This window comes from Pyrgilauda ruficollis, unplaced genomic scaffold (genome assembly GCF_017590135.1).
Source record: "Pyrgilauda ruficollis isolate IOZ18807 unplaced genomic scaffold, ASM1759013v1 scaffold51, whole genome shotgun sequence".
In the NCBI taxonomy this organism is placed as follows: domain Eukaryota; kingdom Metazoa; phylum Chordata; class Aves; order Passeriformes; family Passeridae; genus Pyrgilauda; species Pyrgilauda ruficollis.
The window spans coordinates 633067-656584 of record NW_024526711.1 but is presented as its reverse complement, the minus strand read 5'-3'; the positions used below and the strand labels follow the sequence as shown (position 1 = coordinate 656584).

General features: G+C 35.4%; 1 protein-coding gene across 1 annotated transcript in view; it reads right to left on the bottom strand.

Annotated features, from left to right (window-relative positions):
* Positions 1-904: 904 nt before the first annotated feature.
* BCKDHB (branched chain keto acid dehydrogenase E1 subunit beta) overlaps positions 905-23518 on the bottom strand; it is a 106125-nt gene continuing 83511 nt past the window's right edge. Inside the window, exons 10-11 of the mRNA XM_041480409.1 lie at positions 6116-6268; positions 905-1241 (exon numbers count right to left, since the gene is read on the bottom strand). Coding sequence (XP_041336343.1) covers positions 6128-6268 — 141 coding nt within the window. The 3' untranslated portion in view covers positions 905-1241; positions 6116-6127. The remainder of the gene's footprint in view (positions 1242-6115; positions 6269-23518) is intronic.

The following is a 23518-nucleotide window of genomic DNA, read 5'->3' as shown; positions in this document are numbered from 1 at the left end:
AAGACAGAAATAATTTTTAAAACCATTTTTCTTCATATAGCCAAAATAGCTTCCATCCAATGCAAAAAAAATATAAAGTATGTAATGCATGTATCTTATTTCAGACAATAAAGTTCTATACATGGCATTTACAGGAGACTTACAAGATTCAACAACAATCTCATTTTGATTGGATACATTAAGAATTAGCTTCATTATCAGGTGTGGAATTCTTCAGGGAATGCACGAACTATGAAGACAGAATCTTACACAAAATGGTAGGACCTGAAAAGATAAGTTTAGCACTTTCCATGGATCCAGTGATATTGAATGTGAAGTTATCCTCCTCAAGTTCCTCCCTGGTGTGTTTCACCTGCCACCTTGAGGATTGTCCTCAGCAGTTTTGTGTACAAAGGTATTCTTCTTCCTCTCAGAAAGACCCCCCTGAATAATCACAGAAATGTGATTATCTGGCCACCCATCTCCTCAACCCCACCCCAGTCATTCCCCTTACCATTGGGTAAGAAGCAATGCAGCATGAGACTGATTTGTACAGAGAGCAAAGCAGGCAAAAAAGAAGAGGAACTGCTTTTTGCACAGCTGCTTAGTAGAAACACATTCCAATTCTAGAAGGAAGGATATTGCAGCAGAGATGTACCAATTAAGCCTCTCACTCACAGCAACAAAGCAAAAAAAGCTCTCCTCCCCTCTCAAGAAAAATGGACTTTCCCTTGCAGAAAAGGAAAACAGTATTAGGGACTATTTTACATGAAGCCACTCAAGTAAAACACTGATGCCACCCGTTAAAGCAGGTCTCCATCACACAAGCTGGGCTGGCTGTGTAAGGTTTATCGTGTTGAAAACAGTCACATTCAAATAACTTCTTTGGGTTCTTCCAAAACAATAGCAAAACAAAGAGACTACATGAGCATAACATGTTTTATTGAATAAAATTCTGCTTCTAATATTTACACAGTGAAGTCTAGATGTAACCTAGTGAAGCATGGCAATGTGCAATTTTCATTCAACATCTGGAATATCTTTAAATACATCTGAAACTACTTACTGTAACAATCACCTGCCCATCACTGATTTCATAATTAAGGAAAATTTGAACTTGCTGAAGAATAGCCAAGATGAACATTCAGGATAGCTGAGTTAAAAGAAAAGTGTGCTATGTAAATTCCAAACCCAAAAGATCTGATTAAAATGTCAAGAGTTTTGAAGGCAGCTTCTGTATTTCCCTGTTGTTCTTCTCCTCTCTGCAGAAAAAGATGACAAAATAAATTATAAATCTGAAGACTGAAACTAATATCTGCACATTAAACAGACAGCACACTCCAGGGTAATCTTAGTTCTTAATTCATAATGTCGTAACTTCAAGGTGTATGAACTAAAACAAATTACTACCAATTACTTACTGATTTTGTATTAAATACTATTTTACATCTTTAAAGCTGCCAGGGTAGACCCACAGAAATTAGAAATGCTGCAAATGATACCTAGAGTCAACACACCACTAATTATTGCCATTCACGCCAAGAAATTTATGATGAACTACCTTCCCTCCTACTCTAGAATGTTAAGTAAATGTTTTGTATTTGTTCTACTAGATATCCTATCATTCTACTATTACAGAGAAGAGGGGTCTGCTAAAGAAACTATAATCAACACCCTTCCTGTTTACAGGGATTTTTTAAAAGAAAATTTCAGTGCTGATCTTGCGTGAGTTCTCAGCAATGTCTGAATGCAAGTACAGACTTGCAGCAGCCATACTAACTCATATGAGTCCAACTCATAGCTCTAATACACTGGTATCTTATATGTGGACTACTCACTCGTCGTAAGACATGATTCACTGACCATCTGTATGATTTTTGTCATCCAGAAGGAAAAGATTATAAACCAGGAATGTTGTGTCCTACTCAAGCTTCTGGAGGTTGTTTATTCTAGTGGGTTACAGATAGCACTTATTAAGCAGGCAGTCAAGCCTGCCACATTTGTGATTTATGTGTTGAAAAAAAAAAATGGTTGTTAGTCTCAGGTTAAAAAGATCTTGCACAGTCTGTCATATATTATGTATCAAACAGGGAGAGAGGAAGTACAGTTGTCCTGTTCTCAAGCTAACCTGTATGAAGCCCTGCCAAACAGCCAGGAGTTCAAGGAAGACACAATTACTAACTAAAGTACCTTCCAGCTCCCTTCCTGTTTCCCAGCACCAATTTCAGCAACCAGCAACCAATTTCAACTGCATGCTTGGAAAGAAAAATAAATTTAAATCAGCCCCCTAAGATTCCCCTAACATCACCTTTAAGCACCAAGATTAAACTTCTCATAAAATAGTTCTGCAATGAAGTTCAGTGACAACTCTGAATTTTTAGAGACTGTAACAGTAACAATGGTTCTCGATGAACACACACACTCTCATGGAGGAAAAGTTAAAATCTAGTTTTAAAATTCAGAATTTGACAATAAAACAACATATGCAAATGTGGTAGTAAAAGCTGCAAAATATAACAGAAAAGTACTTGGACACCTGCCATTTCTATGTTACAATCAGCCCTCAACATATTTGTGAACAACAGTATATTTTATAAAACTTGTCACTATTTTCTTCGATTTCATGGCTATCTTCTGTTTCTTCTTTTAGGGTTTTTTTTCCCTCCTCAAACAAACAGCCAGACACTGTTCCATTTACCCAGGAAATGTATATCCATCCTAATCTCACTGCTTTTTTTATCTTTATATGCTTTCCAACTACAGAGTTATCTGGAACACAGCTGCCTACCTGGAAGCTATTTCTCATATACCTAACATAGCCACAAATTTTAATAACTGAGAAGCTGCTGAAAGATAGAGACTTTGCTCTTGCCTGTCTCGTTGGTGAGGTACACAGGACACATTAACAAACACTGTCTTTACGCAGGAAATCCATCTGTACTGACAAACTCAAGATAAGCAACTACCTGTGTGTGAGATGCTGTCAACATAGGCTGAACAAAACTAAATGTACATTAAGATAATAAGGCTAACTTTAGAAATTATTAACCACAGTACCCAGATTTTATTACTCTTCCAGTTCTCTCTCCCCTATCCCTCTGGGGGGAAATGAGAGAGGCTGTGTGGGGCTGAGTTTCCAGCTGGGGTTAAATCACAACACCAGCTTGACTATTTCTGTAACTCAAAAGCCAACTCTACACCCCTCTTCACCACAGGGAACTCCCAGCTGCTCTGTCTCTTCAACAGTAGGACATGAAGGGGCCCAACCCCTCTAACACCAATAAGGACTGACTGTGCTCAAATCCACACAAACTGTATAACCATTTCTTAGAACAACATAAGAGATGGCTTGGAACACATAACTTCACTCTGTACCAATGGCAAGTAACAAATGTTACCCTGAGTACAAAAACAAGTACATGTAAAGCAATCCTTCAATTTCTTAGAAACATAAGTGGGCTACCTTACAGGCAAACTCTGTGGAGTTAACAGCAGAATGGAGCTCTATTGCAACTGCTGTGTCAAGTACATAAGACCAATGTGTAGCAAACAGAAAAATAAGGGACTACTCCCCTGAAATGTGCTTTACAACAAGGCACAGTAATGTTCTCTCACAGAAAAACAAAGAAAAACTTTGAGTAGCTCACTCTGTAACACGAACATCTAGTCACACCAACCAAAAGATATGGTGCTATGGGTGCCAACATCTGGACGTTTTGTTAGACAAACAGGAAGCAGAATTTTCTGTGTCTTGACACTGTTTTTCAGACAACCTCTAATAAACCTGCTCCTTGATATGCTAAATCCTGGCAAATTTTTTAGACCAGGTTTAGCGTGGATTTCCAGAGTCGAAACTGGGTTGTGCACAAATTCAATGCAGTTGAATTCAATGCAATTCAGAACCCATTTTTTCAGCTTATACCTCCCTCACTTTACCATCCTATAGAGGAACAGGGGGTTAACTAAGTCTCTGAACCACAAAATGCCCTCAGTTTGTCTCCCTTTTCTTACAGAGGTAACAGTATTTGGTCCTTTGGTTTCCTCTGAAAAGTAGCAAATCAGAGGCTATCTAGCATGAGCCAGTACTTCACCTCAAGGAACAGATACAACCAAACCATTCTCCTTAGGTAAGATACCCTGACTTTGTAACAGAGGTGCCAAACAAAAAAAAGCAAATAAATCTTTAATGAGTTTACTTCAACCCAGATCAAAGGCAAGGGCAACTCTTATAAAAAGGATCACACTGATTACATATTCTACAAAAAAGATGACAAGTCAGAAAACAGCTTTACTTTCAATTCCAAGGAAATGAGGCGCACTAAGAACTGCATCACCAGCTGGGCAAGGGAGGGGATTGTCCTGCTCTGCTCTGCACTGGGGCAGCGTCACCTCCAGTGCTGGGGCAGTTCTGGGCACCACAATGTAAGAAAGACATTAAACTATTACAGAGTGTCCAAGAAGGGCAAGAAAAATGGTGAAGGGCCTTGAGGGGAAGCTGTGAGGAGCAGCTGAGGGCACTGGGTCTGTTCAGCCTGGAGGAGACTGAGGGGAGACCTCACTGCAGTTACAGCTTCCTTGTGAGGGGACAAGAAAGGGCAGACACTGATCTCTTCACTCTCATGATAAGGCAGGACTAAAGAAAAGAGCATGGAGCTGAGTCAGGGAAGGTTTAGGCTGGATATCAGGAAAAGGTTCTTCACCCAGAGGGTGGCTGGGCATTGGAACAGGGACCTTAGAGAAGTGATCACAGCACCAAATCTGACAGAGTTCAAGGAGCATTTGGACAATAATCTCAGGCCCATGATGGGATTCTTGGAGTGTCTTCCACAGGGCCAGGAGTTGGACCTAATGATCCTGATAGCTCCCTTCCAATTCAGCATATTCTGTGATTCTGTGAAATGCTCTGGTATGTCAGTAACAAGCAATATTTGAGAAAAGTAGAACTACATTATTTTTTTGAGACACTGCATCACTGCTAGCAATCCCATTTCTCATAGAGAAACTCCACTATCTTCTATTGAGGGAAACAAACAGAGTGGAATGCCAAAAAGTCTCCTGAAAGTAACTCTGCATATACAGGAAATGAACATTATGGTATTGGTAACCTTTTATCCACGGCTCTAAATTTAATTCACAGTTTAATGCAGAGGTAAAACAGACAGAAGATGGCACCCCTAATATAAGGCCCACCTTGGCCCTCCTGTCTTTGGTGTCAAGAGCTGAAAATCCCTTGCCTGTCCATTACAGTTTCTATTGTTTTCTTCTTTTCATTTCCCATGTACAAGACCCATCAAGACTGTATCTCAAAAACTAGGTTAGTTTGTTCAGTTAAAGGAAGCACAGAATACATTGTGTCAACACATTTTCTAAGCTCTTAAACTTTGGTCATTATACACCAGAAGTTCTCCCACAGCAGAATTCTAAATCCTCATCAGCCCACCCCACAGTCAAATGTTACTTAGTATAATATTATAATGAAACAAAAGATGTTACAGACTGTAACAGACACAGGAATATGTATTACTTCACAGTCTTTGTGCTCTGCAAACAGAAATCTTCAAGCATGATCAAATTACATTGAAGACCATAAAGAAAAAATATTTTTATAAGTATTAAACAGTAGTACTTTAACAGAACTATAACACACTACAGATGCTTCATGTATTTCCAATGGTTTGTGTGTGTTTACAATACAGAGCCAATATTCAGAGTAAACTGGGTGTTATTTGTACATTGCAGGATTACAGACCAGCCTGAGGAGTGAAAAATAATAAAATTTAACACTGTGGTTAGTATATTCTCTGCATAAGTATTCCTTTCACCCTTCACTTTATACTCTTTTCATTACTCAAGATTTAAGACACTTAATTTTTAAATTGATTAAGCAAGGTAATGAATTTTAAACACTGATTTCAATGGCAGTACTCAAAAATATTCAGACACCTTTAAGACTGAAGGCCCAAAGCCATAAGAGGCAATTCTTACTATAAATAACTAAACAAACTAGTAAATTAAATAAGTAATTTAATAATAAATAAATATTTAAATAAACAAGTATTACTATAGGCCCAAACCTTGCAGTAATCCTGTCAGAACCCTGGCAGGTAACCTGTCAGTACAAGCTGTTATTTCTCACCTGCACTACTGCTCAGTAGTTGATCATTCTTCTAAGAGCATCATAGCATTTCCATTTGTCTGGGATGTAGAAAGGCTCAAAGATGTGAGGGAAGGGAGTGTCATAGCCACATACTCTTGCAATAGGAGCTTCCAAATTCAAAAAGCATTCCTCCTGTTAATAAAAATACAGAATAAATCTTAGTGAGGGCATTCTTTTCAGGAGTCTTGCATCACAAGTTGGGGTCATATGAACTTTGCCAGACAGACAGTCCTGGAAACTCAGAAGTTCTATTTATATCACTGAATAAGTAGTCATAACCAGAATAGTGCTTCCTCTTGCACAAAGGTCCTTATTAAAAATACAAATTGTATTACTGTTATTTTCATTCTCTGCATGTGTGCTGCATTAAATCATAGGCAGACTGTATTTAGTACATCTGCTATACATTCAGAAAACTGCTGCCAAGAACCAAATATTTTAGGAGCAAAGGAGTAAGAGTCTCTTTCCTGTGCCACTTTAAAAATATAGAAAAATTATATAATCTAAGAGTGTATATTATTTGTTGGATAAAGGAACATCATATTCAAACTTCCTTGAACTCTTAGATTATTAAGGCGCTGTCTAAGCATTAAGCAGTTAGGAAAAGTAAGTGGATTTGCGTATCTCCAACCTTTGAGTTAAATCCATGCACTAGTCAATCCCCCACAATTTGTGTTCTACTTGGAGATCAGATTTGACAATGACTCTGAGAGTTTCATTACTTGACCTAGAACAGCACAAAATATTACAAATGCCACATTAATTTGAAAGAAACCCATAAATATCAGCCTTACTGATAACATTATCAGTACATTATCATAACATTATCATAACATTATCAGCCTTAATAACCAAATAAATAGTGAGGTTTCCATCCTCCTAGTCTCAAGTACCAGAATGATGGCATGCACCACAAAAATCTGTGAGAAGTGGGTGTAGAAATAACTTAGCCAGACTGAACTGATGTTGATGCTAATTATCAGCTCCCTTTTCTCCCCATATCTTTAGTATAGGTATTTGCTTTCCAAAGCAGACAAATGAAGTGATAAAACATGTCTCCTCCTGGTCTCTCCTTTATGGAGTGCAGCAACTGAGAAATCCTGGCCAACTTCCCCTGTACTTGGCTCAGCAAAATGGAAGATGAAGTATTATCTACCGGCCCTTTTCCGCCAGGTCCACAGGGAAAACAGTTAAAAAGTTTTTCTACAAATGTTTGAACGAAAAGTTAAAATGCCTTTCTACAAATGAGTGCCAAGTATTTTCTCAGACTGATGAACTGTTTTGAATGCACGTTGCCTTACAGTCCATGGCAGCCTAACTCTTCCTACTGTGCTTTCTATACATCACTATTTGGCAGTATAGAAGGTCCTGGTAACACACTGAGATCACAACCTTTCACTCCAGCACTGGGTTTTCCTGGACAATGAACCAAAGTAAAAAGTCCAAGAAGTGGTGTGATTACACACAGTATAAATTACACTTAATAGTGCATCAATTCACCTAGAAAACTTCACAGTCTGAGTAGGTCTGAGGTAAAAGATAAAGGTAAACAATATAAATATTTTTGAGCTCCATTTCCAAGCACTCTTTTCTTTGCAAAGCAAAAGATTCACATTAGTACAAAACCCTGGAAAGCAGAGTGTAATAGGTCTTTTACCTATTATCATGAGATAGATAATGATGTCCTACTCTGACCTGCTGGCAAGGTAATTTTGATACTAAACAGACCTTGATTCCCATGTTGTAACTGACCAATAAGACAAGGCAATAGATTTTGGACCATCCCAAAACTGACTGCCCATTCCACCTGTCAGTTGCATTACATCAAAACATGCAAGTATATTCTAGACCTGCAGCCCTCCAGCCCTGCAGTGCTGTTTTCAGGTGCCTAACACAGATCACTATCCAGAAGACAGACTGTTTAAACAAACTGGTATCTCCCCAGGAAAGACGTTAGGGAAAAACTTTAAAGTTAAAAGGTCTTGGAAGTAAAGTAGTAGGCATGGGATTTCTGGTTCAGTGTAAAATGTTTAGTTTTGAAAACCTGTAGGAAAAAGTCATACTCTATTAGCAGGATATCCATAACCTCCAAAATTCAATTAAAGTAAAAAATTATTATTTTGTTAGAAAATTAAGTGTTTATGAAACCAACAGCTATAGTTGTTAGTTCAACCTATCTAAAATTTTCTTAATGTTAAAAAATCCAACAAAACATTAAATTGCTGTTCTTCTTGCCCTGCTTCCTAACTGCAGAGGCCAAATTCTGGCCTCAGTTATTCAATATGACCTTTGCCAATTTTCCTTCATTTGCCTGATTTTCACTGAAAGCTTTCTGGAAAAAATGTTATTATATTAAGATATAAAGCCATATAATTGGTCACATAATTCTATTTCAACATTTGATGCTTAATATACTCTTACTAAGACTTTTCAAAACAACTTAAGAGCACAGGTCCCAGTAAAAATCTGTTCTTGAAATTCACAGCAATCATTCAAATTAATCACATATGCAACACTTTAGAACAATCACATGCCTTGATTTTTTAGAATAGAAGCTAAAACCAAGGACTTGCTGGATGTTGCATGATTGTATGTGAAATGGATCCTCCAGTATGTGGTACACTCAGTCTATTTGCCCAGATTACAATATCCCAGTATGCTAATATAGAAAATTTTATCCAAGTTTCTTTTAGCTTTATTTAGAAGTATATTTTACTTTTATCAGAGATGCAGGTACTCATTGGTAAATCCGGGTTCTGAGTTAAAAACTCTTAAAAATCTTTGAATGAGAAGTGCAGACATTTACAGAGATATACAGTTCTACAAAAAGGATAAAATAAAAAATCAAGTCCATTATTCGGCATAACTGAAAGAAAACATTACTCATCCATCTGCAATGTATGGAAAAATAAAGCAATCTCCTCTGCCATTTGGAGGAAGTGCTTTCAGGCATCTGGGCAAGAAGACAGTTAAAGGAGTTTTTTTTGCTCCAGCCTGTCCCTCCTCTGAAGGGAATCTCTACAGTTCCACAGTCACAATAAACAGACCTTCAAATGCAAACACTTTGGTAAGTAAGTATTGGTAAATGAGACTATTTAATGCATAGCTAGTAAATCAGACAAGTTCAAACTCAGTCTTTCCCCCTATTATAGTCAATTTCTTTATTTCTATATTTTTTTTGGATGTATTTAATTTTTCCCCTGTAGCTGGCATGGATTAAAATCCATAAACAGGATTTTTTATTTTTCATTTCTATTGTGTGTAGAATATTTCCTAAGTGAGAAAGCGCTCCTTTAAAAATAAATTATTTCTGCAATATTTTATGTCATCAGAGTCTCTCCCACACTGTTCTTATTTTGCAACACTACAAGTACCCCAAAAATTAACAGCTACTAGAATGCTAGATGGCTTCTATATGAGACCACTGATTTTACAACACCTTTTCCAGTGTAGGAATTTACTTTCTGAAGGATGATAAACAACAAGTTTATATAAAGGCTAATATGAATACTAAGAGTTAGATAGAACTCTTGATGTTTATTTTGGTATTATAGCTATTCTAATAAAAAGAAGACTAAACATAAAGTCCATTACACAAGGCAAACTGTAGGAACATTCTTCATGCAGGAATACTCATTTTTTTGGCTGACAATAACAACAAAATTTAGACTCAGGAATTCTTTTGCAAATGAATTGCAGGTTGCAAAGATTTAATTAAATTGTGATCAGTTCTGTCAATTAGAACTCTGAATTTTGCCATCTCATCTACAGATTACAAAATTTAGAAACCACATATTTAATTAAAGAGCTTTTCAGAGGGAAAACTTACTGCGTCAGAGTTTCACTTTCTGTTCTGTTTTTTTTATTCAGATTTATTTATGCTGTTGCCATAAACTAAAGTGTGGGGCTTAAACAATTAAGAAAATTTATTTCAGATCACTTTTCTCATGATTGTTACATCTATATTATCTATTACTTCCACATACAGATTTTCAACTGTAAAGTACCTATTATTGCAAAAATAAGATGAAAGCTACTATAGGTTAATAATGAACACAGAAATCTCATTTACAATAAAATCTGTTCTTTCACTTATAGCTTAGATTTTCAAAAGAAGCTTTCCAAAGACATTGTCAATCAAGCCCCATTTTATAAAATGTGGATTTCATGCAATAAAGCTGACACTAAATAAAGACTAAATGTCTTTTTCCCTGATTTCAGCTTTAAAATAATGTCTTATTTAAAAAATCTACTTTTTATAACAGAAAAGTCAAGCGTCTCCCATTTTCATATGTTTCTCAGTTGTAGTACAGTACTTTCCTTTACAGCTGCAAGCGCCAAATGCTACACATTTTAAACACAATTTGCTTTGACAACAAATATATGTCACATTCCTATGAACAGTCACTTCTATGAGCTACATAAGTACTATACAATGCACCCACGAGATATTTTCAAGTTGAGATATGAGTAGAGAGAGTGATTTATATATTCTTTCTTTAGAGGAACTTTTTTTTTTCCCGCCAGCTTAGCCATTTTTGTCTTAAAGTACTTTTATAAATCTTTTCCTGATAGTTACAACCATGACACAATTTTTCCTCAGAGAACTCTGCAGATGTAGGTTGTAAACTTTTAACTTCTATCAAATATTTTTCTCCTTTTCAAATCACTTTAAGACTAGATATTTATAACTTAGCAGAGATTAATAATGATCAATTTTATTTGTTACCAATTCTATGTAATTAATATCTTGTCAAATACAGAAAAATAGTTAGCTGCTAAAAATATTTATTTTTTAATTGCCAAAAGAGATCATACTTTTACTTACAAAATACTTCAGTAATTAGAAAACAAAGAAAAATTTAGGGGGGAAAAACTCTGTTCTGTGTAATTAATTGCCTTGTTACCATTAAAAAGCAATAACTGCAAATATTATCTTTGCAGTAATAAATCACATAAAACAGTATTTATAGCATAAGTCACATTTATTGATAAAAAATCAAGTATTATAACATAAAATGAACAATTCATACACAGGCTTGAAGACTGCTTTGGAATTTCATTTCAGACAGCTTCAAAAATGAATAGAACAAACTTCAATAAGCCAATACACAACTGGTATGGTCTGTTAAATTTTCCTTATCAAATTAATAACAGAACCACTCCAACAAACATTGACAGCAAGAGCATTAACTTGAAGCTGTTGGCTAAGTTGTCTTGGTGGCAGAACTGCACAAAGAAATCAGCACTGCATTCCCAAGGTGTTTACAATACCAAAAAAAAACCCAAAAAAACCACAAACCAAACAAGCTCAAAACTTCATTTATATCAAATAATTATCTTTTCAACAAGGAGGGAAATTATTAAAAAGTAATTTTTATTTCTTTACAACCTAATCCTGTGTTTTATGCAAAAAGTCAAAGACTTTCTATGAAAATACTACACCAGCTAAATTGACTCTGGTAGAATCTAGGGCTAGAATTGAAATATATTCAGTTCAGAAGAACACACAGACAGGAATTAAGGTCTTCCTGGCAAATGTATAATTTGCATTGTTTAGGGTATGAGGTACAGCAGCCAGTACATTTCTTCTCCACAAAATAAAGGGCACAAGACAGATACACTCAAGAGGATATGGAATGGCTTCCAGGTTATGGAATATGCTACTTTAAGTGAACCATAAGAATGTCTTTGGCAAGTCAAGTTTTTGGTAATTAATTGCAATCCGCTAGATGATCGCTTCCCACCTTTTTGCTACAAATACTAGAAATATTTTTTTTTCCTAAGCAATTATGTTAGATGTGCAGAATGTGACAAAATTATTCAAACAGAAGTTGTTCCTCTATATAGCAGCAAACTACCTTACAGCAAAGTCACTACAAATTGTTATTCTATTCTAGGATATTCCAAGTTTCCTGTACACTTTCTTAAGTGGCAATTACAAATATTTGCAGCGAGACCCAATATTTTCTAAAAGCATGCCCAAAGCCCAAGAGCTAGAATGATTTCCTAGGCCCATGAGTATCTGAACATTCTTGCTTTATTTAGCTACTTGGGATTACAAACTGATCTGTTCAGTAAATGATCCTGCAAACTGCTACATGTGCAATAACATGGCTGTATAATCCAAGGGAAATCAACAGAACTGAAGTGCCTGCATAAAATTATTCTTACATGAAAATATTGCAGATCACAGGTCATTTTTCTGCATGAATGAGCAGTTGTTCTGCACAACAAACATTTGTTAAGATTTCCAGTAACGATTACCCTACTTCTAATTATTTCCTACCTTTTAATAACAAAGGTAGAAATATGCTACCAATGTAATCAAACTTTATACTTTTCGATCATCATTTATCACCTACCATTCTAATTACTTACTTAAGTATTTTGTAAAAACATCTTCTGGTTAAGCTCAGCATGCCAAAAGTGACTGGAAGGATTTGCTGCTAAGAGTTTTAATAGTCAGTGAGTGGTATTTTTATTTTTACAGCTGTTGAGGCAGCTGAGAGATTCTTGCAAAGACAGCCTTGTCAGTCTACATATCTGGCACAGTAAAATTCTCCTAGAAGTATTTCACTCAACATGCACTAATGAACTTCAAAGGAAATGCAATTTCAGCTGCTGTTACTAAACATTTTAAACCAGCACATTTCTCTTTTTATATTGAAGCATTTGCATTTTGGGACAGCGCAGTGAGAATGAAGCTGTCAGTGTGACTGTCACTAAATCCTTCCCCAGGGCAAACCTACAGCTTGGCCAGGCAGCCAGGGCACAAGTACAAAGGAACTACCCTGTTCTCCCATGAAAAGGTCAGAGCTTTCCTAATATCTTTCCAGAATTTTTTACATGATCACCTTTGCAAAACAGGCTCACAGTGGAGGGGATTATTAGATCACTTGACACAAAGATATAAGGAATTTCATGGTGTATTATTTCAACCAAGTCATAATTTTACTTATAAATTTAATTTCTCGGAAGCCGCTTGATGGTACAAGCCCTCAGGTAAAAGAATTCTAGGGAAAAGCTTCAAGTGAATAATAAATATTCTCTCATATATAAAGGCAAAATTAACAGTTAAGAAATCTGACTGGTGAGAACAGAAATGTAATTTTTATTCTACAGAAAAAGTTTAAAAAGTTGGAGAAAAATGTAATGAGGTTTTAATATAAAAGTTTATGTAAAAAAGTACTCGGAAACACTGAAAATAATTATATTGGAGACTGAGCTTTTGGGTACAGGCTAACCTTGAAAGCATGAAATAACTATTTCACCCAATTTCTTAGAGTAATTAGCTTTTTTTCTTTCCTAGAGAGATGCAATTTTTTATGGTTTTCATCATTCTACTCTATACTTCATTTCCTAAATTACTATTCAAAGAGGCTACATTGATATTCCAGTGTATGAAAAATTGCCAACAAAACAAATGAAAACAAGACCTCTAAAAAAATAAGAAATGAATACTTCATTAATTTTTGCAGCTATAAATAGTCAATGCAACTCTGTTACAAAAGACCACGAAATGGGCTGCAAATGAAACACTTTCATTTTAAAATGTTTAATAAGACCATAAACAGTTCACATTACATCTCTTAATTTAAAAAGTGATCCAAAAATGAAGACAAAGAATAACATATTTCGGAGGCTATGGAATTTTGAGTTTCTTTTATGCCAGAACAAACAGTTGAAAATTATTGCCCTGATTTCGAGGAGTCGATGTGTATAAAAACAAATGTGTGGGACCTGCAACATATTCAGCACTATTACACACAGAAAGACAGATAACAGAATTAATTATTTTTACACAAGAGAGAAACACAACATTAGATGTCAAATGTATATTTTAGGAGTCTCACTGAAGTTTGAATTGGATTAAGCCCAAGTATTTAATTTGGTCTATATTTTAGATCATTTAAATAAATTTCTTAAAATGGTTATGTGAACTTTACTTTTATACTAAATCATTTACACAAATTTAATTTTCACCCTACTAATGAACTTACTGCTTTTAAGTTGAAAAATAAATTTCTTATATAACCTAACCTATGTCTTCCATCAATGTTATCAAATTGTACAGTGAAATTTCTTAATGAAGAAACAAAGTAAAATACCTACATAGCTGCCTTAGTTACTGTGAAGCACCTCTCATAATTTTCTTGTTTTCTGTTTCAATCAGTACTCAACATAAAATTACCATGAATAAAATGCAAAAATAAGCTATTGGTAGTACTGCAAAAGGAAAATTGCAATGGAGTTCACACTGAGATTTTCTTTTCTGCCTATGTGTCTGCAAAACCGTAAAAAAAAACCAGTGTTTCTCTCATGTAAGTACTTGAGAGAAATTCTCAGTTTATTCACTAACTAAAATTTTTGCAGAACTCAATCCATCAGGACTCTACTGGACTAGATATCTCTAACAAATGTCTTTCAATAGCATAATACATAAAATCAGAATATCGTAAATATAAAACAGAACTATAGTTCAAATGGACACAAAAATCAAAGCACATTTTTAAACAACAGTTATCCAGTCATGGAAATTTCTGTGCCCACCAGCCCATATGTCTGATTTCCTCTCAACAAATGAGACCACCAGCCATGCACAGCTGAAGTTGGAGCTTTTTCCCCAAACTTCTGACAAAGTGTAAGGATACAAAACTCGGCAAGTTCTCAGAACTGAAGTCCTGTCTCTGACATCACAGAAGGCCACAGTTTCTATCACAAATCGATATTGATATATTTGACTGTATTGTACTCTATTGTGGTGGTAACGTTGTAACATGGTTATTGGCTTTTTTTATTCACACTCGTTCTGTATGACAGGTCATCTTGAAACTCTTTTTCTAATTTCAAGCTATTCATTTCAGATTCATTCATGTATAGTTTTCCCCCAGTATTACTTCAGCAAACGCTTTTCTGCTGGTTACCTTTGTTTATTTTCCCAGTAAATTTATAAACAGGACTTACATGCCTTTAGTCTTCTTTTTGATAGCGGAAAGAAGGCAGAGAGCAAGATCTCCACAGCTTCTGATGACCCTAACAGCTCCTGACTCATGTCACCTGGTTTCACTACTTATTTTAAAAAACTAGTTCACCACACCACTGTCTTCTACAACAAAGTAAGTCCTTACTGTTTCTACCATAAGGGCCTCTCCAAACACACTTGTCTTTTTGTTCAACTGCAGGATATACAACTGAGCCAAAGCCAACTGATACACCAGATACTCTTTCACCCAACAAATCATTTATAAGCTTATGCTTTAAAAAGTTAGTAGTTCCTAGCCATGTAGAAACTCTGCTTCTGAGACCCTCAATATCACCCAGGTTCATTACAGGACTCTAATTTTTACTATATCAATAATAGACTGACTTTGTGACTTCAGAATTCTGGGTTTTTAACTAAGAAACTACAAGACTGTTAAGATTTAACTGAGTCTTTAAAAATGCTACTCTTTACAACTCGGTAATATTTTTGAGAGCCCACCATACCACAGTCCCCACATCATACACCTTGGAGTTCTTGTACTGACAAGATTTTGTAAGGTCAGGATCTAATCTGTCAGGTTAATCTGCCACAATCTACACTCACTGTATAAAGCCCAGCAAATTCACCAACAAATTAAGTTTCAAAAACACGAGGCTGACAACATTATCAGAGCACAGTAACACAAGAAAACTAGAACTTCATGATTTTAGAAGGGAATTATTAGCTGTCAAGAGTGAAAAACAGTATTCCAAAAAATCCAGCCAGTACAGAAGTTATTATGGGGCTTTTCTCACTGTATTTGGTGTGATTTTTCACTTGTCAGATGGTAGAAATACAGTCAACCAATCCTGCTAACAACTGTAAGAATGAAACATGCAGACACTGCTGATATGGGTTTAGATCGCTAAAGATCCAGTTTAAGTGTTTGACATTGTACTTTTTCTTGATCAAGACAAGAAACATGTTCTCAAATGTCTTCTTTTGTGGTTGACTTTAAAAAAAGTCATGAAATAAAGTTCACACATAACACTATTTTCCTGGGTTGTTTCTGCTATGAATTCAGGGATACTCCAGAAATTACGGGGTTTGTTGGCTTCATAGTTTCCTATCCATTGTAAAATCAATGTTACTTTGAATACTCTACATACAAAAATAGAGGTTTAAACATCTTTCTCTGAATAGTATATAATTTTTCAAGGCATTTCTACTTATTTTAGTGATCACCACAAATTATATAGAGAAAGAAAATGTTAGCTTGAACTGGTTAATAAACAACTTCAGCCTAGAAGACCCAGTGACTGAACAGATCAAGGGCTGAGATTTGCTGCAGCACAGTGACCACAGCATGCTGAAATTCAAGTTGCTGCTTGCAGTTTTCTTATTGAATACAATGGTTTCCTTTATTCAAACATATTTTGAAAGTTTTCTTAATTATTTGATATAATTTCTCAAAATTATTAAAGCTGTTTTCTAGACTTCTTTCTTTCTGATTTACTCCCCACAAAAAAAAAAATTTTAGGGGTAAAACAGGAAGTCCTGTGTAATTCATTAGGTTACCATTAAAAATCAAGTAAAGCCATTTATGTTCTTAAAACGGAGATAATTTTAGGAGTAAGAATGTCCATCAGGAACAGTGAAAGAGACGATGATACTTGGAAAATCAATCCATATTTCCCTCTCTTTTCAGTCCTGATCCACTGTCAAAGGTGGCAAAATCTTTATGGACATAAAATACAGGACAATATATATTCTCAGTACACAGACAGTGAAAGGTCTTCACATCTTTCAAGTTTCTCAGCTACCTGGAATTCAAAGTTGGTATAACATCCAGCTTTACAGGTGAATGAAGATGGCAGGTAATCAAACATATAAAAGGAAAATAAATGCCATTCATTAGGTGACTTCTGAAGTTGCTCCTATAATTTTGGCAAACCCACTGGTTTTTTGAAACTTCTAAATCCATATATAATGTTACATATAGTATTTAGAGCCAAATGTTTCCCTCAACTAGCTCAAAACTCCATATGAAAATGGGGCAAATTCAGATTTCAATCCTTAAACAACAGTAAAACTTTCTTTATAACTTGTGCAAAGATGGTAACACCCACATTTATTCATATAATCCCATCACACTTACTTATAGAAGAAATCTTTTTCTTAGTATTCTGAATATGGACAGTGATTAAATAATAAACAGTAATTAGACAATTTTGACTCAGAGGAAAGTAGATTTTTCAATTTTGGTTCAACCAAGTGGAGTCCACTTAGAGAAAAGCTGCTAAAATTGTCTTGGTAAGGCAACATTGATGACATAATTTGATTTTTGAGTAACAGTGGACTGCCTCCTCTGTATTACTTACCAGGTTCCTTGCACATCTGAAACATTTTCAATACGTTCTGGAGACAAATTGCTTACCTGAGGCATTCTGAATAAATGGGAACAATTCTCTGACTCAACATATTGCAATATATGGTGTTACAACTCATATTTCAGAGACATTTTGTCTCCTTTCACTTATGCCCTTTGGGACTGAATAGAAGTAAGTCCATCAATACATTTATTAGCATATAATCACATGAATTCCATCAATATCAATATATTTTGTGATTGACTCAGACATACGCATATGCAGACCTGAACTTGACACAGAATGTGTATTGTGACACCTACAATACACAAAATGTGTATTGTGACACCTAAAATAGACAATATTCAATGCTAGTTTTTTATAATCAGTATTTCTTATTCTCAGCCAAACAGCATTCTTCATGTAAGGTGGTGGCCAGGTAGCAAGAATCAGATGTTTGGAACCTACTCCCCAAGTAAGGTATTTGAAGCTAATCTACAACAACCACATAAAAAATAAACAAAACAACAAAGTCTAATTTTTTAGACTTTGAATTATATGAATAATCAATAACCACAGAGATGGGTAAAATTTGAAAGAAGGACATTCTCTTTGTGGGACCCCAAAAGTCACAGTGCCACTGAACAGCAAAGAAGGGACCTCAAGTAGAGCACTTCTGCCCATGGCCAGGGTGCTCATCTCAGGGATGGCAGCTCCTGACACCCCATGCTCCTCACATAAGCATTTTATCCAATGGACATGAACACAAAACAGAAAATAGTCCAGGGAAGAAGCTCAAACTTTGAACCAATAACACCAAGTTTGTCAGAAATTCCACCTGGAAAGACAGAACTAGTATTCTCTGAAAAACCTCCTGCTAAAACTGGCAAAATGATTTGACATTGGCATTTTCTAACAGAACAGTATTTTGCCAAAAGGACCGTGGTCAGTCTTAAAATAGAGGCACTTCATCTTTTTTTTTCTTTTTTTTTGTGCTAAAGAATGGAAGTGTTTCATGTAATTAGCTTTCTACTTGATTGAAATAATAGATTGGCAGGGACTAAATATTAGCAGCCCCAGTGGAATTGGTTATTCCTCCTCCAGGTCCTCAGCAACTTTCATCTGTCTTTTTCCCCTATCATTAATGTCTTGGATCTAGCTATGACTTACAGAGGTATTCAAATGTAAGAGTCTGAACATCTTTTACAGTTCATCTTGAAGAAAAATATTGAAACTATGTTAGGCAAAGGGACAGATACATCATATTTCTACTTGAATATTTCATAAATGAATGGCAATGCTTGTTTCTCTGGAATAACACCAGTCAATGCTAGCCACCCAAGGGGCCTTCCAGGATTTAATTACCGAAACTTAGGCCTGAAGATAACTTTTTTTCTGTGGCAATACTGAACAGTATAAGTTTGACTGTATTTAGAGTAGCAGCCAATCCTAAAATGCAATTCATCCATCTCAGCTGTCCAAAAAAAGCACGAAGCTTTCACATTATAATGCAGGATTTAAGGAGTGGGGTTTTCTGCCTTTTTTTCCCCTTCAAGTTTTTGCAGGAACACCACGTGAGTTGTCTTTGGCCTCACCAACTATTTCTTGTATGCTTTTTGGATATCACTGTTACCATTATTTCTGCCTCCCTGATGGAACATCTTAGGTCTGAGGTTTCATGATTCAGAGCAATTATATCATAAAAACTGAATGTTAAAACAATTCATTTACACATATGTTTGTACTGCTCCAAAGACTTTGTACACTGAGATCAGATTATAAAGCACATGGAACTAAACTTGTGTTTCAACTTCAGTTAACAGACTATTCAAATACAGTAAATTGTTTTAAATTAAGATTACTAGATTTAATTTTGAAATTTGTGCATTTTTATAATTATATTATACTCTAATGTATTTTGAAATGAATTAATTATATTATTTGGCAAAAATACAAATGTACTGCCTTTATGTTCCTATTGTATTATTTAAACCTGGCTTTGATTATAAAACCTATGAACAGCTGTAGAAAGAATAATTTTTCCTTTAGTCATAAGTTATATAAAAGAGATAAAATGTAAAAAATTAAATATACGGAGTTCCACATACCATAAAATAATTATTATCATATTTTTAAGGTATGGAAAACTAATTTTTAAGATTTACAGTGCGTCAGCCAGTGGGTTTTTTAAATCAAAAGTTATGGGCTTTTTTCTAAAGTTCAATTACTAATATGATCAACATATTTCTGATCTTTAGAATTAAATTTAATAATTTCTAAACAGTAATAAATGATAAGCATATTAATTTAAAATAACAGTTCTGTCTTTAAGTTCTGAATGTATATTCCATAATTCATTGTTAAATTTCATGCTATGAAATAGGCATGAGAATGGCTTTCAGATTTTAAAGCTGTAGTGCTACTACAAACCAGAGTACATGGAAGCAATTAATTCAGATTGCAATCATCTTCTGCTCTGTTTATAAAAAATTAAGCTTTAAAAATACTTATTTAAAATTGTGATAAATCAAAAATATGCTTGGAATATGCATAAAGATAATTAGAGGTAATCTATTATTTTTTAGTATCAAAGTATGCAAAGAAATGTACTGTACTACTGAAGTAAAAACAAACCCATACACTTTCATTAATTTCATAAATTATATATTTCATACTTGTTACTAATATTTATATAAATACAGTCAATAAATTATTTCATTATTACTTCCACTAATCACCATTTTGAATTCTTTCTACAATGTAAACAAAATCACTGGCTTGGAAGTGTCAAAAAAAAAAAATAGAAGTTGCATAGACATTAACAATTGTGACTTGTGAAATGCTTTCCCATGCTTACTTAAAACTCAGATTTCAGTCAAAGGTGACAGCAATAAATAACACAAAGGGTTAGGTCTGAATTTTTTGTGAAAAAAACAGTACAAAACATGCTAAGGCACTAAACTCTCTTACTTATTTTACTGCTTCAACGTGTTACAGCCCACTGAACTGTGGACTAAAAGCAAGAAACATTTCATTTTTAAAACAACTCCTCAGTTTGGTTTTTGTGCCCTCAGGCAAGGACTCCAGTTCAGCTCCCTGGGTATTTTGGCTATATAGGAAGATAGGCATCCATGCCATCAAATATTCACATTTCTGCAGTATCTGGTCAAGAACTGTAAGAGCTAAACCAACCGATTTTGCTTTATACTTATTGTAATTCAATTCATTTGAAGACAGGGACCAGTCTGCTTCAGCCGCTGCTCTGGAAGTGGGCCCTGAGAAAAGCCATCTGTTCCACTCAATAAAATCAATTTTGTGGGCCCTCTTCCACTTTTATTTCTGAATTCAAGTGCCAAACACCTGCAAATTCTCCAGGCAACTTTCAGATCCAAAATTCCCACTTCCCTCAGGACACATTTCAAGACATAAGTGCACTACTGCAGCGACTGGCAAAGCTCCCCAGGGTGGAGCCCCCACAGTTAGGGGGCATCTCCAGGGGGGACAGAGCCATCCCCTCCACTGAGCAGGCAGGGACAGCATAATGATCACTCTTCCACCTTGGGCAGTAAAATTCAGGCCCTCAAGTCACAAAGCAAACACTGAAGACCAGGTTTGGCAGGTTTAAAACACCTAAAAGCAGGTTTTGTTCCTCAGAAGCCGCTGAATAAATTTTTGTTGCTACCCAAAGGAAAAAGGCAACAACCACAGCTGAGTATTACCTGAAAGGACTTCAAAATACATTTGGACAGTAAAATATTTAATTTAGAACTGTTTTGTCAACAAAATGTCTGAAATTGGTCCAAGAGAGTGGGCAGTTTCTAACCTCAGCTGGCTATTTTAGAGCCAGCATCTGGTTTAAGCCAGTTGTCCAAAACCTCCTCATAGTTTGAGGAGAAGAGAGGGCCCCCATGGGGCATGGCAGACCCCGGGCATTCTGTGTGACCGAGACTTCTGCTTTGTGACTGCAGAGGGAGCTTATGGCACCAAAACTTCCCAGTCCCTTCACGTACCCCAGGCCAGAAAATTGTCCAGTCAAGCAACAATTAAATAAAAAATTAAGTTCCCTTTACATAAAGAGTTATCACCACTAAATTTAATGTATCTGAGCTATAAAGAACATACAAAACTGCATACAAAGAGTACGCAATTACCGCAAGCCTCGGTCATCCTGACGGTTAGCTACATAGTGAGGTGAACCTTTGTTTTCCATACAGTGCAATAAATCATGCTGGTAGATGACAGCGTAGAGCAAAACTATCCAGCCAAAAACTGCAAAGAACTGGCACTAAAATTTCCCATGTGCCAAAAAGCACTACAGGGTTAAAAGGAAAGTGCAATAAATCATGCTGGTAGATGACAGCGTAGAGCAAAACTATCCAGCCAAAGAACTGCAAAGAACCGGCACTAAAATCTCCCATGTGCCAAAAAGCTCTACAGGGTTAAAAGGAATGTATAAAAATACTTTGTGGTGGGGAAATGCACAACAGCTTTTAACACTGTAACACACTTGACTATTAGTATGGTTATCTGCTTATCTGATATATTTGTCTTCTATCAAAGATCAAATCTTTTCTCTGCCTCCAGGACTTTACCATTTTATGGCATCACTCAGTGCCTAGATGAAATAAGTGCATCTGTCCGGGATTAATGACTCTGGCCTCCCTCAGTTTAAAACATAGATACCCATGTTCTGCAGCTGAAAATCCTAACTTTCAAGCTCTCTTGCTATAAATGCTAAGCATTTCTGAGCTGAGAAAGAATTTTCTCTCCTTAATACTCAAGGGTGAAGACTGGCAGGAGAAAAATGAGTAACGGGTCACTCACCATTTTCCAGCTACGGAAACAAAAAAATCAGCGGTTCCAATCGGATCAAACACTTTGCTCTGGAAGTCTGAATCAGCTTTTCCAACCAACTGAGTAGTTAGAGGTTACAGCACATGATAAAATCAAAACACCAACAGCATTTCAGGGCAAATTATTGCAAACATCAGGATTTTCAAATATTCAAATGCAGGAGATCATTCTTAAGTCTTCTGAATAGTAAAATGTGCTCACTTGTAGAATCTGGCACCCACATAGGAGTGTAGATCTTATGAACCTGAGCAAAAATCTAAGAACAATCTTTGAAGTTTCAAATATGTGTTTTATTCACCATCTTATTTTTATTCTTTAGAAATTGTGTTCACAATGAAGAAAAAAAAAAAAAAGTGAAAGTCCAATAAAGCGTAAACATAATTACAAACATATGCAACAAATCTCCGTAACAAAACATTTGTGGAAAAGCCTGAGTGACCTGGGAGAATATCACTCAACAACAAAATATATTTTCCTGATACAGTCCTCTTGCATTTTAAAATAACTATTTTGAATACTTTTATGATGCAATCCTCTCAGTCTGTACAATTACTAAAGATAGTAAGTCACAGGTAATGCCAGTTTTATATCAGAGCTTCAATCACATTTACTTATTTTGCTGTGCTTCAGAGGCTTGTCCTCTAGAATTAATGTCATCTGTCATTTTAAAGACTACCATCTTGATTGTGTATCCCCTCCTTTTTATGAATTCTGAACTTTGCAAACACTCCTGAAATCCACTGAACTCAGTCCTCCTTTTGGACTCTATTCTGAACTCCAATATTATTTCTTTCCAGTAATATTAGTGAGAGAATTAGAATTTGACCAATTGCTTTGCACAAAAATCCAAATTTCTGTCACTCTTTCAGGATATTTGACAACTAAGGCATTGAGCAAACACACCACACTGATAAAGCTCATGTTGTTAAGTGTATTTCTTACTAATACTTAAAAATTTGAATGAATTTCTGCTTTCTTTCACTTGATAAAGTGTCATTTTATCTACAACACTACACTAAAACAAGTCAGATTTTTGACAGACCTATTTCACTTTCTTGTATTTTAATATCTGAGACAATTATTATTTAAGTCATTTTCAAATCCATTTAATCCTCACATTTCTCAGCTGCATTGTGGGTAACACTACTGCTTTCTCTTTATGTATGTAGTAATGTTTAAAAGGATATACTACCC